This window comes from Apium graveolens, chromosome 1, assembly GCF_009905375.1.
Source record: "Apium graveolens cultivar Ventura chromosome 1, ASM990537v1, whole genome shotgun sequence".
Classification (NCBI taxonomy): Eukaryota; Viridiplantae; Streptophyta; class Magnoliopsida; order Apiales; family Apiaceae; genus Apium; species Apium graveolens.
In genome coordinates this window covers 24257920-24272896 of record NC_133647.1, presented here as the reverse complement: position 1 = coordinate 24272896, position 14977 = coordinate 24257920, and the positions used below count along the sequence as shown (strand labels likewise).

Below are 14977 nucleotides of genomic sequence, written 5' to 3'. Positions count from 1 at the left end.
CAGTTCATTTTTTAGCCTATAAATATCTGCGGACCTATAAGTCATCATCTCAATTTCACCCCTCTCTAGTTTAACATTCTCCATATTTTTAGATTCATACACTGAGGTCATGGACAAGGGCAAGGGACACGCAAGCTCGGAAATGCGTAACAACGGGGAAGTTAATTGGTATAAATCGACCGAATCTCAGGCACGTACTGAATCTCACAGAGCAAAAATCAGTGAGGTCAAACAATTTATCCGAAGAATGCGAGCTATACGGGCTGCACAAGGATTCGTCGTCCGTGACAATGAACAGTTTATTGGGTACGGGGAAATGCACTTCGAGTTTATGAAATCATCGATCTAGTACGAAGATAACATTAATAAGAATTTCAACTCTGGTAACATTTCAAAGGAAGAACATGATTATGAATTAAAAGAAATGTGTTGATACTACCACTTCATGGAGGACGAGCTTGAGATGAGGAAAAGGGAGGCCGAGGATGTAGTCGCAAGGTGTAGGAGTGAAAAGATACGTGAAGAGGAACAACAGTGGGATAAGAAATATGCTAAATATATTGTCAAACTTGGGGATTTTTCTCAAGGCCACGATGATGCTGGTATGGCTACAAACAACTGTTATAGCACTCACGGCCCCGACCCGTGGCCACCGCGTCAAACTCGGTCGAGTAGGCACGCATCAACCCACAAAAATGGGGAGGGAGGTCATAAGCATACCTCCCCTCACATTCAAGGGGATGAGGAAGAAAATGATGAGAAAGCTAACGAGATTGAAGATCAAGAATTTGGTCATTACGTTGTTAATCTTGCGGATGACTAAAGAATTTGAGAGTTCTTTCATTATCCCTTTTTCAATTGCAATGTACTTCCTACTTTATCATTTTCATTATCCCACTTTCCGTTACAACGTACTTTTAAATTTTTTATCCCTCATGACACCCTTTCTCGAGTTTCAAATTAAAAAATAAAATGTAACATATACAGTACACATATATTTTACAAACCTACCAAATAATAGAAAAATGGACCCAACAAATTTTTTGCCAATTACGCACAAACATGCCCTCGCTTGACAATTACGCACTCGCCGCTCAATACACCATTTTCGAAGCTACAAAAATGTTACTGATATTAGTTTTTAATAAAAATAAATTTTTCCCAAAATATAGGTTTACATTACAGTACAACAAAAAAATTGGAACCCAATAAATCTACGGTATTTACATACGTCCATGCCAAAACATGCCCTCACCTAAAATTTTTAATCTCACATTGCATGACACCCTTTTCGGAGCTAGAAAAATCTTATTTGCACGGGATTTTATTTAAATTAAAAAATACACACATAAAATAGGTTTACATTACAAGCCAACAAAAAAAAAGTTTACTAAAAATATTTTCCATTTTTTTAATATGTGAGTCCAAAAAAAGCCCTTTATCTAATTTTATTCCTTTCAAAACAAAACAAACAAAGTCATTATTTCTCGCAGGAAAAAAAAAGTAAAGGACCAGAATGCCACTTGTTCTGGGTGTCATATGCAAAACCCCCCTAATACAGGCGTTCTGTACCATTTTTGAAATTTTTTGAATATATATACCAAAAAAATGAATTTCTTATTTAATTATACCATAAAAGGGACGGAGCCCCTAACTTTAACATCTATAACAAGGTTTGCCTATTTGTAAGAGCTAAAAGTGGAAGATATTTAATTGTAGATATTTTTTCTGAACTAATAAACTAATATGGGGTTCACTTGCTTAAAGATTGGAGACAACGAAGATGTGAATGCCATTTTAGAGAGCGGAGATAATCGAGTATTAAGCATGCAATTAAGATTGAGAAGGATGAAATTTGGTTGATTGTGGGAGAAGAGCATTTAAATTTTCGACAGTTACAACTCGTTTCAATACTAATTGAGATCGACAAGTATGAAATCTGGTTAAGAGCGGAACAAAAGAGAAAAACCGTAAAAGAATTCAACAACCATAGCTTATTTTATTTTTAGCGGTAAATGATATTGATAATTAAACAAAAAGTTAGAAGTATGTAATAACCTTTTCTCATCAACCTGAACTTCTTTTTATCAAGCAAATCTCAATAACTCTCAGAAACAGATGGAAAAAAGATAGTGCAAGTGTCGATGAGTCATGCCTGATGACTTCTTTCTATCCAAATTCGAAAAGATAATGTTCGAACGTTGCATTGCGAATTATGCTTACAAAAATGTAATCAATAAGAATGATGATTTCAAAGCACATGTATTTTGTGTTCAATAATCTCACTGGTGAAGAACAGGGAACAACTTTTGGCAAGTGAATTAAAAATTGTTAGGAATGGCGCCACTGTTTCCCTACATTTGATGATTCCTATGTCCCCAGTTGTGCACTCATCACACCAAACATGGAGCCTCTTCAGCTTATAAGATTTCTTCTATTTCTAAAATATAGATATAGATTTGGTCCCTTAAGTTTTCCTTCTCTCCACCTGTCTGTCTTTCTCTTCACCACAAAATTAAAGTCCCATTTTATGTATAATAATGATGTAGAGCTTACAACCGATTTTAATACCAAAACAGTCGACAACAATTCTTCTGCACCTTCAAAAATTGCTAAACAGTCCGCATAAAAAAGGTTTGAAAAAATTGCAGAACAATTATTCTCATTATTATCACCATAAAAACTGGCGCTACCCTTAAGAGATTATTATTTTCAATGTAAAACTATAACCAGTTAAATAGGTATTAATCAGTTGATAAGCTATTTATAATGATGAGCTCCTTATGGTTATATAGTTGAGTTTCAATCTCTATGTAACTACTGCTAACATATAGAGATAATCATGAGTTAGATTTAAACACAGGTCAACATAAACTTTGATATATAAATTAAAGACTAATTTGCACTTTGCATCCCAAAATTTTGGCTGAATCTCACTTCAGGTTTAATATTTTAAACTAAAACAGTTTACACCCCAAAGTTTAGAAACGTCGTCAATAAGCATCCCTTTAACGATTCTGACGTTAAGTCAGACGTTAACGTTATTGTCAGAGGGGTATTTCTGGTAATATATATTTTCAAAAAATTTATGCAAACGTAAATTACAGTCTGCATCCCATATTTTATCTTGAATCTCATTTTAGGTCTATAACTTTAAACTATAACAGTTTGCATCCCACAATTATTTTAAACAAATAAATAAATTTATCTAAAATAATTCAATTTTCTTTTTCCAAGTTTATATAATTTAAAATAAAATATAATAAGTCGAAGTATAATATTCTCTCTATCCCACCCAATTCTTTATATTGGAAAATGAGAGTTCGGCACGCATTTTAAAACTCTTATGAAATATAGTTGCCTCATTTTTTTTAAAAATCTTTTCTTCCAAATAAAAATTTAATGTTAAATTTTTTATACAAAAAAAAAATTTTAAAAATTAATTATGGTCCTATAATTTGTAGTAGCCTCAATTATGAGACGTATGGAGTATTAAATTAAGAAAAATTAGTAAATAATCATTAGCTAAATAAAATAAGCGTAACGAGAATAATTAAATATAGTCTGATTCTAATACTTGAAAATTAATTTAAACGGACAAGATTATATAATATTATATGATATCTACTTGTACAATACCTAAAATATATTCTTAAATTTATAAATAACTTATGCTTTTATAATTTGTAAATTTTATAAATAAAGTAATATTGTATTATAAAATTCTTAATCATCTTTCTCTCTATCTTCTTTCTAATTTCAGTTATATTATAATTGTGAAAACAACACTGAATTAATTATTATTTTATGAGTTTTGTGTAAGTCATAAAATTTTATAAATTGACTTTTTAGAACTTAATATACAACAAATATAGTAAAGATTCCGCCTTAAAAAATTATATAAACTAGACCAAATTAACCAATGGTCCAGTTTTAAAATCCTAATGTCAACATAAAAAATAATATAACTCGATTTATTTTTTGATAATTTGAAATTACCATTATTTTTTAATATCTGAATTACAAAATTCTAGGATGCAAAGTAAGATTTGAGTAAAATTTTAGGATGCAAACTGAAATATAAAAATATTACCAAAAATGTCCTTCTGACAATTAACGTTAACGTCTGACTTAACAGCAAAACTACCAAAGGGATGCAAAAAGTCACCGTTTTTTAAGTTTAGGATGCAAACTGTTAAGGTTAAAAGTAATAGTATCAAAGTGAGATTCAGCTAAAGTTTTGGGATGTAAAGTGCTAATTAGTCTAAATAAAACTAGATAAGTAGGGAACATGCATTGAGCGGAAAATGAGTTGCAATTTCATGATCACTTCCACTAATACATTATACGCTCTTGTTCTCTAGATATTGTTACCTGTTTTAGATCCCAAGTTTTATACTCATTTCACTTATTTTTGCATGCATTAAGCTTACTTAAATCATAATCATGTTCAGTGAATATATATAGAAGTAATTAACTTATTTTGTACATCATGTTACTACGTTCCCTGCATTCCGCCCTTTGTCGTATTGTATCATTTGCTTTTGGAACCAATAAGTTTAATTATCACTTTTGTTAATCCCCCTTTGCCCATCTTTCTTTACTCATTGAATGTTGGACCTGCTAAGGTTTTATGAATTCAATGTGTGAGCGGGAGTTAGGGAAGAAAAAGTTGATATAAATCAAGTTTAACAACCTAATCTCCTCTTATCGTAAATTACTATGCGGTTCTCAAGTCAATTGTGATCTGCTGATGCTTTGTAGATCATTCTATGCATATCGCTCAGGCAAACCACTACAGTAACGCTCCTGAAACTTCGAAAAAGTGTACTTGGGCTCAGTGGCGGATCTAGGGGGGGTCCAGAGGGGTCCCTGGCCCCCCCTGATTTTCTAAATAAAATCTGAGTAGTATGCCTAAAAACACAATTGTGATAGTAGTTGAGCTGGTTGTTAATGGAGTTGTTTTTCTTGGAGAACAGGGTTCGAGCCCCTCCTATTTTCTTTTAATAAATGTTTTGGTGTGCCCTTTTATCTCTACTTCATTTTTTTTCTTTGTAGTCTTTTCTACCTGTATTGTATTTTATGTACGTTGACTACTCTTCCTAACATATAAATCATGGTGAATAGGTGAAATGTGCAGAGTATTCTTATAATATATATATATATATATTCTTTGACTAATTTAGCTTATATGTCTTACAATTAAGTATCTGTCCTAACAAATCTCGGGGGTGAACGAGAATCGAACCCAAAACCTGGAACGACAAGAAATAAACCCTTAAGCACTTGAGTTATATTTTAATTTTGCATTAATGTTTTATCAATTTTTCCAAAATTTAAGTAAATTAAAACTTTAATGGTCAAAAGTTTAGCACGAAAATTTTTTTGGACCCCCCTAAAAAAAAGTTCTGCGTCCGCCACTGCTTGGGCTTATGTTGCGCTTCTATGTTACCACAGATCACTCCTGTAAGCTGCTAACAGCTTTTTATATGGATTTGACTAATTTACACATTACATCCCAAAACTTTGACTGAATCTCACTTCAGGTTTAATATTTTAAACTAAAATAGTTAGCACCCCAAAATTTAAAAACGTCATCAATAGGCATCCCTTTAACGTTTCTGACATTAAGTCAGACGTTAACGTTATTGTCAGAGGGGTATTTCTGGTAATGTATATTTTTAAAAAATTTATGCAAACTTAAATTACAGTCTGCATCCCATATTTTATCTTGAATCTCATTTTACGTCTATAACTTTATATTGTAACAGTTTGCATCCCACAGTTATTTTAAGTAATAAATAAATAAATTTATTTATAATAATTCAATTTTCTTTTTTCAAGTTTGGATATAATTTAAAATGAAAGATAATAAGTCGAAGTATAATATTTCCTCTATGCCACCCAATTCTTTACGTTGGGCGACAGGTGTCCACACGTATTTTAAATCTCTTATGAAATATAGTTGCCTCAATTTTTTTTTAAATTCTTTTCTTTTAAATAAAAATTTAATGTACAATTTTTTATACAAGAAAAAAGAAAATTTTAAAAATCAATAATGGTATCATAATTTGTAGTAGCCTCAATTATGAGACGGAGGGAGTATTATATTAAAAAAAGAGTAAATAATCATTAGCTAAATAAAATAAGCGTAATGAGAGATATCATTTGAAAATTAAAATTCTTGTTGCGCCCCAAAAATGGATTTTGATTAAAGATAGTTTGACCCTAATACTTGAAAATTATTTTAAACGGTCAAGATTATATAATATTATATGATATCTAATTGCACAATACTTAAAATATAAAGTCATATCGTATTATAAAATTCTTAAAATTCCGTGTGAGTCCTAAAATTTTATAAATTAACTCTTAGAACTTAATATACAACCAAAATAATAAAGATTCCGCGTTAAAAAATCATATAAACTAGACCAAATTAACTAATGGTCTAGTTTTAAAATCCTAATGTGAACATAAAAAATAATACAACTCGATTATTTTTTGATAATTTGAAATTACCATTAGTTTTTGATAACATGAATTACAAAAATCTAGGATGCAAAGTAAAATTTGAGGAAAATTCTAGGATGCAAACTGAAATATAAAAATGTTACCGAAAATGCCCTTCTGACAATTAACGTTAACGTCTGAGTTAACGTCAAAACCAGCAAAGGGATGTAAAAAATAACCGTTTTTTTAAGTTTAGGATGCAAACTATTAATGTTAAAAATAACAGTACCAAATTGAGATTCATCCAAAATTTTGGGAGGCAAAGTGCTAATTAGTCTATGGATTATTATAGTTTGTATTTGATCATTCCCCAATATATATATATAACTAAAAGATTAATTAGCACTTTCCATTCCAAAATTTTGCCTGAATCTCACTTTGGTACTATTACTTTTAACCTTAACAATTTGCATCCTAAACTTGAAAAACGGGGACTTTTTGTATCACTTTGATAGTTTGGCTGTTAACTCAGACGTTAACGTTAATTGTCAGAAGGGTATTTTTGGAAATATTTTTATATTTCAGTTTGCATCCTAGATTTTTTTCTCAAATCTTACTTTACATCCTAGAGTTTTGTAATTCAGTTATTAAAAAATAATGATAATTTCAAATTATCAAAAAATAATGTAGTTATATTTTTTTTTATGTTCACATTAGGATTTTAAAACTGGACCATTAGAAATTCTAAAAGTTAATTTATAAAATTTTATGACTTACACGAAACTCATAAAATAATAATTAATTCATTGTTGTTTTCACAATTATAATTTAACTGAAATCAGAGAGAAAATAGAGAGAAAAATGATTAAGAATTTTATAATACGATATTACTTTATTTATAAAATTTACAAATCATAAAAGCATAAGTTATTTATGAATTTAAGTATAATTTTAAATACTGTACAAGTAGATACCATATAATATTATATAATGCTGACCGTTTAAATTAATTTTCAAATATTAGAACCAGACTATCTTTAATTATTCTCGTTACGCTTATCTTATTTAGCTAATGATTATTTACTAGTTTTTCTTAATATAATACTTCATCCGTCTTATAATTGAGGCCATTACAAATTATAGTACCATAATTGATTTTTAAAATTTTCTTTTTTTATAAAAAAAAATGAACATTAAATTTTTATTTGGAAGAAAAGAATTTAAAAAAGAAATTGAGGCAACTATATTTCATAAGAGTTTTAAAATGCGTGCCGAGTCCACGTCTTCTAATGTAAAAAAGATTGGATGAGATAGAGGGAATATTATATTTCGACTTATTATATTTCATTTTAAATTAATAAAATAAAAATTGAATTATTTTAGATAAATTTATTTATTTGTTTAAAATAATTATAGGATGCAAACTGTTATAGTATAAAATTATAGACCGAAAATGAGATTTAAGATAAAATATGAGATGCAACTATAATTTATGTTTGCATAAATTTTTTGAAAATATACATTACCAGAAATATCCTGACATTAACGTTAACGTCTGACTTAACTCTGAAACATTAAACCTATGCTTATTGACGGCGTTTCTAAACTTTGAGATGTAAATTGTTTTAATTTAAAATATTAAACCTCAAGTGAAATTCAGCCAAAGTTTTGGGATGTAAAGTGCAGATTAGTCTAACTAAAATGATTGTTTATTAGCGGCTATTATGGATTGAAATGTAAGACTTGCATTTGTGAACAGAATGGCCATGATAGATTTGTACATTATTGATGTGTCACTTTTGCTTAAAAGATCCTGTAAAAGTGCAAAAGCAACACTAGCTAGTCAATTAGTCCTTTATGCAAATATAATATGTATAGTACTACATTAATATTGAATTGGTTTTAACATGAAGAATATAATACTGGTATTGCTTTTAAAATGACACCTTAGAGTTCTAATCATACCTCTCATTCTCAATATCAGAAATTTAATCTCTTAATTCATGAAAAAATATCATTAAAACAAAATTGTCAGATAATGTTTTCTCAGAAAAGTGGCAACAATCCCATGTGATGTGTTTCTTAACTTGGCTTTAAAAGCCAAAAGCAAAGAACACCAGTAATCCATTCAGTCATATATATAACATATGCAACTCTTTGTTCTCCAATAAGTTCCAAAATACTAGATTCTTTGCACAATAACTATGCCAACTTACACAGCCTTTGTAAAGCTCTAACACCTCTCTATTTTCTCCATCTGCACCAAAAGGCTTCAATAGAATACAAAATTTCCAATGTCTACACTTGAGCTTATGCTTGAAAAACTTCAGCAAACTGCAGATCACAATGCAGAGGATCTGCCACCAGCGTTGCCAGTTCGTCCGATTTCAAAGGCCCGGTTACCTCCTGGAAAGAAGTGTTGGCCTGTAAATTTGCAAAGCAATAATTCAACAAGAAAGGATATACTTGTTTCAATGGATAGCGGATTCAAATCACCTGAAAAAATTGATGTTAAAGAAGCCAATGGGAAATGTTTCTTTCAAGGAGACACAAATGGATATCTAATACAGAAGGTGAAATGTGCAACTTTTTTCATTTCGAGGTTCTAAAGAAGTGTGTGTTAGAAATGCAATTGCTTCTCAATATTTACCTGGAAAATAGATACTTGATAGGATTGATTTACCATTTTGCAATTACTTGAGTATTATAACTTTTTAAGATACTAACTCTCTTAATACCGTTGAGGTATCACGCAGATTTTATTGGATCATATTATAGTTAACATATGTAATCAATAGAATCCTAGAATCCTTGTTTAGCTGTTTATGTGTGTTCTCTATTTTTGTTTATAAATCATGTTCAGTAGGAATTAAATAACTAAATATAAAAGTAGTTGTGTAATCAGGGTGAAAATATAAATGTTAAGAGACTCATGTTTACATGTTAATACATTCAACTACTTGACACAAAAAATTAGATTATAATATGGTAAATCCTATATTATAGCCTTCCCGACAAGCCACATTGAATATTTTTCTTTGATCACTTTTTTTAATGAACATTTTACATTTTCAAGCATGTATGTTACTTCTTTTGTGATTGCATATTTACATTTTTTTTGCCCAAGATTACAGACTGATATAGGGGATTATACAAGAGAAAAGGAACTACAAAGGATTCTTGGTACTCAGACCTACTTTCATGGACATTGCCATGAAGAGCTCATACGAGGGATAATTACACTGCAATCATGTAATACATTTTATAGAACTGTAAAATATTGAACAGCTAATTTAAAGGCCATGGCTCTAAATGAAGTTATGGCTTTAATCTTCTAACACTTAATTAACCCCTCCTCCCCCAATTAAAAAAGTTCAAAGTGAAAAAAAATCAAATAATGATGAAAATTTAAATGAATCTAATTTGAATTTGTGTCTCTTGCAGTTGTTCGAGCTGAAAATGCTAGAAATATTGCTAGCAGAACATTACAGACGCGACATAGAGCTGTCTTACTTTTGCAGTCTGGTATGGGAGATAATTCTTTTGTTGAAATGTTAGTGTAGGTCTATACAAGCATCTCATTTTTTCTAATTCTATTCTTTCAGTAGCAAGAGGCTGGTTGATCCGGAGACATCTTAAATTTACCGAGAAAAATGACAGTAGAAGGCAGAAAGCAAAGGTGTGTGTATATTACTTATGATCATTATATACTATCAGTATCCAGTGCTCATAAGTTTTGCAATATTTATGTACTTGGATATAGGATTGTGTTCATGTTCCATATTGTGATGTCTATGAGCTGCAACGGAGAGTTCTGAAGACCGAGGCAGCACTAGAGAATAAAAAGGAGGAAAAGTTTGGTTTGCTGATGAAAATTGCACAATTTGAGAAACAGTGGCAGCAACATGAAGCAAAAATGAAATCAATGGAGAAGATGTGGCAAGAGCAGTTGACATGTATACAAGTCAGTTGCACCAACTGATATTCTTCCTTTTTTTTCCCCATTGTTCCTGACAAATTATATAAATGCCTGTTCATGGATAATCACTAACTAGTTTCTTTTTTCCATATGCATTATTACTAGGCCTAAATTATCTTGAAACTGTACACTTTAAACCCTTCGTTCTTATTTTAGTCAAAATGAACCTTGAACAATTTGCTCCCAAGATCCTGATTAATCCTACATTTCTACCCTTTTGTCAGCCAAATCTGCTAAGCTCTTGAATGCTTCTTCCAGACTAGAATAAAGATAAAAGAACACTAGTTACCTTAAGATAAGTTAGAAAATTAAATGTGGTCACATTGAATGACTTAGGAGCTAAATTATCCAAAATCCATAGTTTAGGGATTGTTTAAAAAAAAATTTAAAGTTCAGGGTTCAAAAAACAAATGTTCACATTCTTCAGGATGCATATTGGATTATTACTTTCTTTATTAACAATTAAGCCTTGATTTTTTTTTTCTCCCAGACTCCAGTGTAGAAATTTCCCAGTGCTTATAAAATATTTGGTTAAAAGATGCAGGATAATAAGTTAGTTAAATAACTACGGGGAAGAAAAGGAGAAATAATGATTTTAGTTAGAAATAATTACAATTGAAGTAAGATTTCTTTCCAATATTTGTTTGAAGACAGAGCTGAAGTCATTAATTTTTGTTTACTTTTATATGTACCGCAGGTGAGCCTAGCTGAAGTGGCTAGTAAAACTCAATCTGCAGAGAAAAATGCAAATGAAATCACAATGGTAGATTCTGCTCCTTTGCTTTGTGATGCTAATGGCGGCTCTTTTTCATTTTTTGGAGAGTCGGGTTCAGATGAAAATTCAGTAGACGAGCTTCGAAAGCTTAAACTGCAATTTGAAACATGGAAGAAAGACTACAAATCTCAGTTACACAAGACAAAAGCAACATTTCAAAAACTTGGCACGTCCAAGGTGAAAAAGAGTAGCAAGAAATGGTGGGAACGATGAAACCTGTAGCTTTTAGGAATTCTAACCTGATTTTCATATGTGAAAAAATTTCATATATTAAAGAGATCATATAGGAACTTCAAATTATTAATCGGAATATTTACAGCTACATCAAAATTCGGACTTTGTCAAATGATACTCAAAATAAAATAAAATTTAACAGTGCAACTGTTGCAGGCCAAGCATTTATAGTAAAAAGGAAGATACTGCTTGGATTCTACAATTGGTAAATCTTATCTTAGTAATAAGTAGAGACGAAAGCTGGGAAGGTCTAAGAGGACGGTGAATCACAGAAGAATCAATGGATTGGTTAATCGGTTCCTCTTTTAAGTTCTTTGAGTTACACTTGATGATATACATGGTATATTTTCTGGCTTTACTTGTAATAAGAAACAGTACATATTCTGGATTTCATTTCTATACATATTATTACATTGAGATTCAATGCATCTACTATTGGACTAGCATCTACAATTTTATAAAACCTAGTGCAATGCATTTTGTAGCATCCAGATTTTAAGGTTTACATGGATTGAGAAGGAGAGTGGAGCACCACACAAACAATGGAAATGAAAATTTTATAAATAATCAGATCCCTTTTGCTGAAACTTTCCTTTTGGTATCACTCCAGTAATTAATGTATAAATTTTATGCAACTGCTGCAGCATATGAGAGCTTCTCTATTCTTTGATGACAATCAAAATACCATTACATAGTCCTAGATTACATAGTTAATTTCTTCAAATGGAATCCAACAACACACGATTTGGTCAATTTTTCTTTTATTTTATTTTACTAAATTCCATTGCATCAGAATCAATCGATTCTCATATGTAAATGAAACTAGAAGAAGACACAAATACGAAAAGTACACTAAATTTCGATGCCCATGCACAAACTCTACCCTCATTTTATCAACCCCTTCAATCAATTCTTTACTGGAGGTAGAAGGCAACGAGTGACACTAGACTAGCCCCAACGACTCCAAGAGCAGGCAATGCAGCAGATGCAGCACTCATCGGTCCTTCGGCAAGAGGAGACTCGGCTGGAGCCTCAACCGGAGCCTGAGCCAAAACCGCGCTCATGGAGGCAGCAGCAACAAGGGCTGCACAAGCCATCTTCTTCATTTCCATAATAAGGTCTGTGTGGGCAACAATATTGGCAAAAACTCTCGACAATAAGAGAAATATTTACCAAATGTATGTTCTCTGATTGCTGCCTTGAGGAAATGTAAAGTTGATTAGGCCATTTATAGGGACTGTTTAGACTATTTTCGGAAGATATTGACCTAGTCTTTTGTCTTAAGATATATTTATCAAGAAAATTTTGGGTGGTGGAAGAATTAATTGAGTTCTGCATGGAAAAAGAGTGGTTATATTTGAATATGTAGAGAGGATCAAGGACATTAGAACAATTCTTAGAAAGAGCTATTTTTATGTCTAATTTAGTGCTGTTAACTTTAGCAATGTGCATATATAAAAATTTATATCAGTTAGCCATTTTGTTTATAAGTGAATCAATCAAAATGAACTTGGGCCTAATGAATCATATTGCTTGGTTATAATTTTTTTTTGCCTAATCAAATACCAAAAATGATAGTCAGGTCCAAAAAAAAATTAATGGTTTTGCTAATTGATAACAAACGCACACGCTGGGATCAGACTACTGACCTCGTTGGCAATACTTCACCTACAGAACCACTGCACCAACACTTCGTTGACAAAAAAAAATAAATCTTACTAATTTAACTCTTATAATTCAAATTTAATAAATTTTGCAAATTATGATAAGAGTTTTATGTATGCTGTTCATCTTCTGATGACAAAATCTCATGTTAAACAGGACAACTATAAATCTAGATTCTATTGGTTCAGCATGACATGGCAAAGGGATTCAGCTTGATTGGCCAGGATTATTTGGTTATAATAGCAAGATAAGCAACCACCACATACACACAAAAAAACAGCCTGATCCATCTATCCAAAATTAATTCCCATGGCATCAACTTTCTCCCCCTCAGCCCTCCTCTCCACCACCACTGCCACCTCCTCAACTCCTTCCAAACCACCACAGTTCAAACCCCAAATCACCATTCCATCCTCGAAGCCATCCTCAACCATCTTAAGTACCACGTTGACCGCGGCGTTAGCCGCAGCCACTATCCTGACCTCCACAACTCCCTCCCTGGCAGACTCTACTTACCAAACATATTATGGCACTGCTGCCAGTGCAGCTAACTATGGCGGGTACGGTGGCAACTCAAATAAGAAAGACTCTGCAGAGTACATTTACGACGTGCCTGAAGGATGGAAAGAAAGATTAGTGTCTAAAGTTGAGAAGGGAACTAATGGCACTGACAGTGAGTTCTTCAATCCAAAAAAGAAAACTGAGAAAGAGTACTTACTTTATCTTGCCGGGATTCGACAATTGGGACCTAAAGAAGCTATCCTCAATAACTTGGCATTATCTGATGTAGACTTGCAAGACCTCATTGCTAGTGCAGATAGTGTGACTTCAGAAGAAGTGAATGATGATAAAGGGCAAGTTTATTATGTATATGAGATTGATGGAGTTGCTAAACATAGCTTAATTTCGGTTACTTGTGCAAGGAACAAGCTATACGCGCATTTTGTCAATGCACCAACACTGGAATGGAATAAAGATAAGGAAACTTTGAGACATGTTCATGAGTCTTTTAAAACTATTGGAGTGTAAGTTGTCATTCACAGATTTTGAAGGGAAATATACTGAAAGGCCTTTTTATATGAAGCCTTTGTTTATTTTTCTTGTGAATAAAGAGTGCCTAAATGATCTATGTATCAAGATAGAATTTGTGAATTACACCAATTTTCTTTATAATCAAGGGCTTTGATCACATCTCCTTCGATTCATTTTTCTTTTAAATCAAAGCAAATAGACTCTGTCCTGTTATCATCAAGCATTTCTAAATCGGAAAAAGGCTTGAAGTGTATAGGATAGTAATAGTTTTACTTGCTTTCCCGTATAGGTAACTAACTCATAAATTTGGACATACGGAACACTTCAGAAACCAGAAAAATCTTTTTTTTTCCCGCTCAATTATTCTTTTCATTTCATTCGAACATATTCACCCCAGATAAGTTTCCTTCTTGCAATGCCTGGCTGAGGTGGAGATTTTGCTAATAATCTCCTTTCTGTGGATAAGAAAAGCTTAAGCTCCTCTGTGTGAAAAACACTCCGAAATGCTAATAGTTATACTGATATATCTTATTATATAGTCGATGAAGATAGCTTGCAACAAATGCTTGTAGTACGTGCCACTGTACCAGATTATTAACGAGAGTTTCTACTTTCTTAGCTAGGAAAGAGATAAATCCTGCAGATGCTAATTCGCCTCAAAGTTTGAGTTCCTTGCTCAACTTTGACCAAATATCTTCACGGATTTGTGAAGATAGCTGATCAGGCTATCAACACTAGACGGCTCCAACTGCCATCCCATACACCTGTTTCGGAACTCAGAGACTAGTTAGGTCTCTGACCTGCTGGACTAATTGGTTATGAAATACGCGCAACCGAGT

General features: G+C 31.9%; 2 protein-coding genes across 2 annotated transcripts; both read left to right on the top strand.

Moving 5' to 3' along the window:
• The first annotated feature begins 8626 nt into the window (after window positions 1-8626).
• LOC141661892 (myosin-3-like) lies at window positions 8627-12661 on the top strand. The gene is made up of 6 exons (XM_074468911.1): window positions 8627-9026; window positions 9588-9705; window positions 9898-9978; window positions 10059-10132; window positions 10217-10417; window positions 11130-12661. Exons 1-6 carry the CDS (start codon window positions 8748-8750, stop codon window positions 11418-11420), a joined length of 1044 nt encoding a protein of 347 aa, XP_074325012.1. The 5' UTR covers window positions 8627-8747; the 3' UTR covers window positions 11421-12661.
• A 704-nt stretch (window positions 12662-13365) lies between these two features.
• LOC141661882 (thylakoid lumenal 19 kDa protein, chloroplastic) lies at window positions 13366-14297 on the top strand. Its single transcript, XM_074468898.1, has one exon. The coding sequence runs from the start codon at window positions 13416-13418 to the stop codon at window positions 14133-14135; it is 720 nt and encodes a 239-aa protein (XP_074324999.1). The 5' UTR covers window positions 13366-13415; the 3' UTR covers window positions 14136-14297.
• Window positions 14298-14977: the final 680 nt, after the last annotated feature.

Bases quoted from the DNA above. Each gene is read 5' to 3' on its own strand.
- LOC141661892 (XM_074468911.1), top strand. From the start codon at position 8,748: ATGTCTACACTTGAGCTTATGCTTGAAAAACTTCAGCAAACTGCAGAT. The intron at 9,027-9,587 runs GTGAAATGTGCA...CCAAGATTACAG, and splicing joins ATGGATATCTAATACAGAAG to ACTGATATAGGGGATTATAC. The intron at 10,418-11,129 runs GTCAGTTGCACC...TATGTACCGCAG, and splicing joins AGCAGTTGACATGTATACAA to GTGAGCCTAGCTGAAGTGGC.
- LOC141661882 (XM_074468898.1), top strand. From the start codon at position 13,416: ATGGCATCAACTTTCTCCCCCTCAGCCCTCCTCTCCACCACCACTGCC.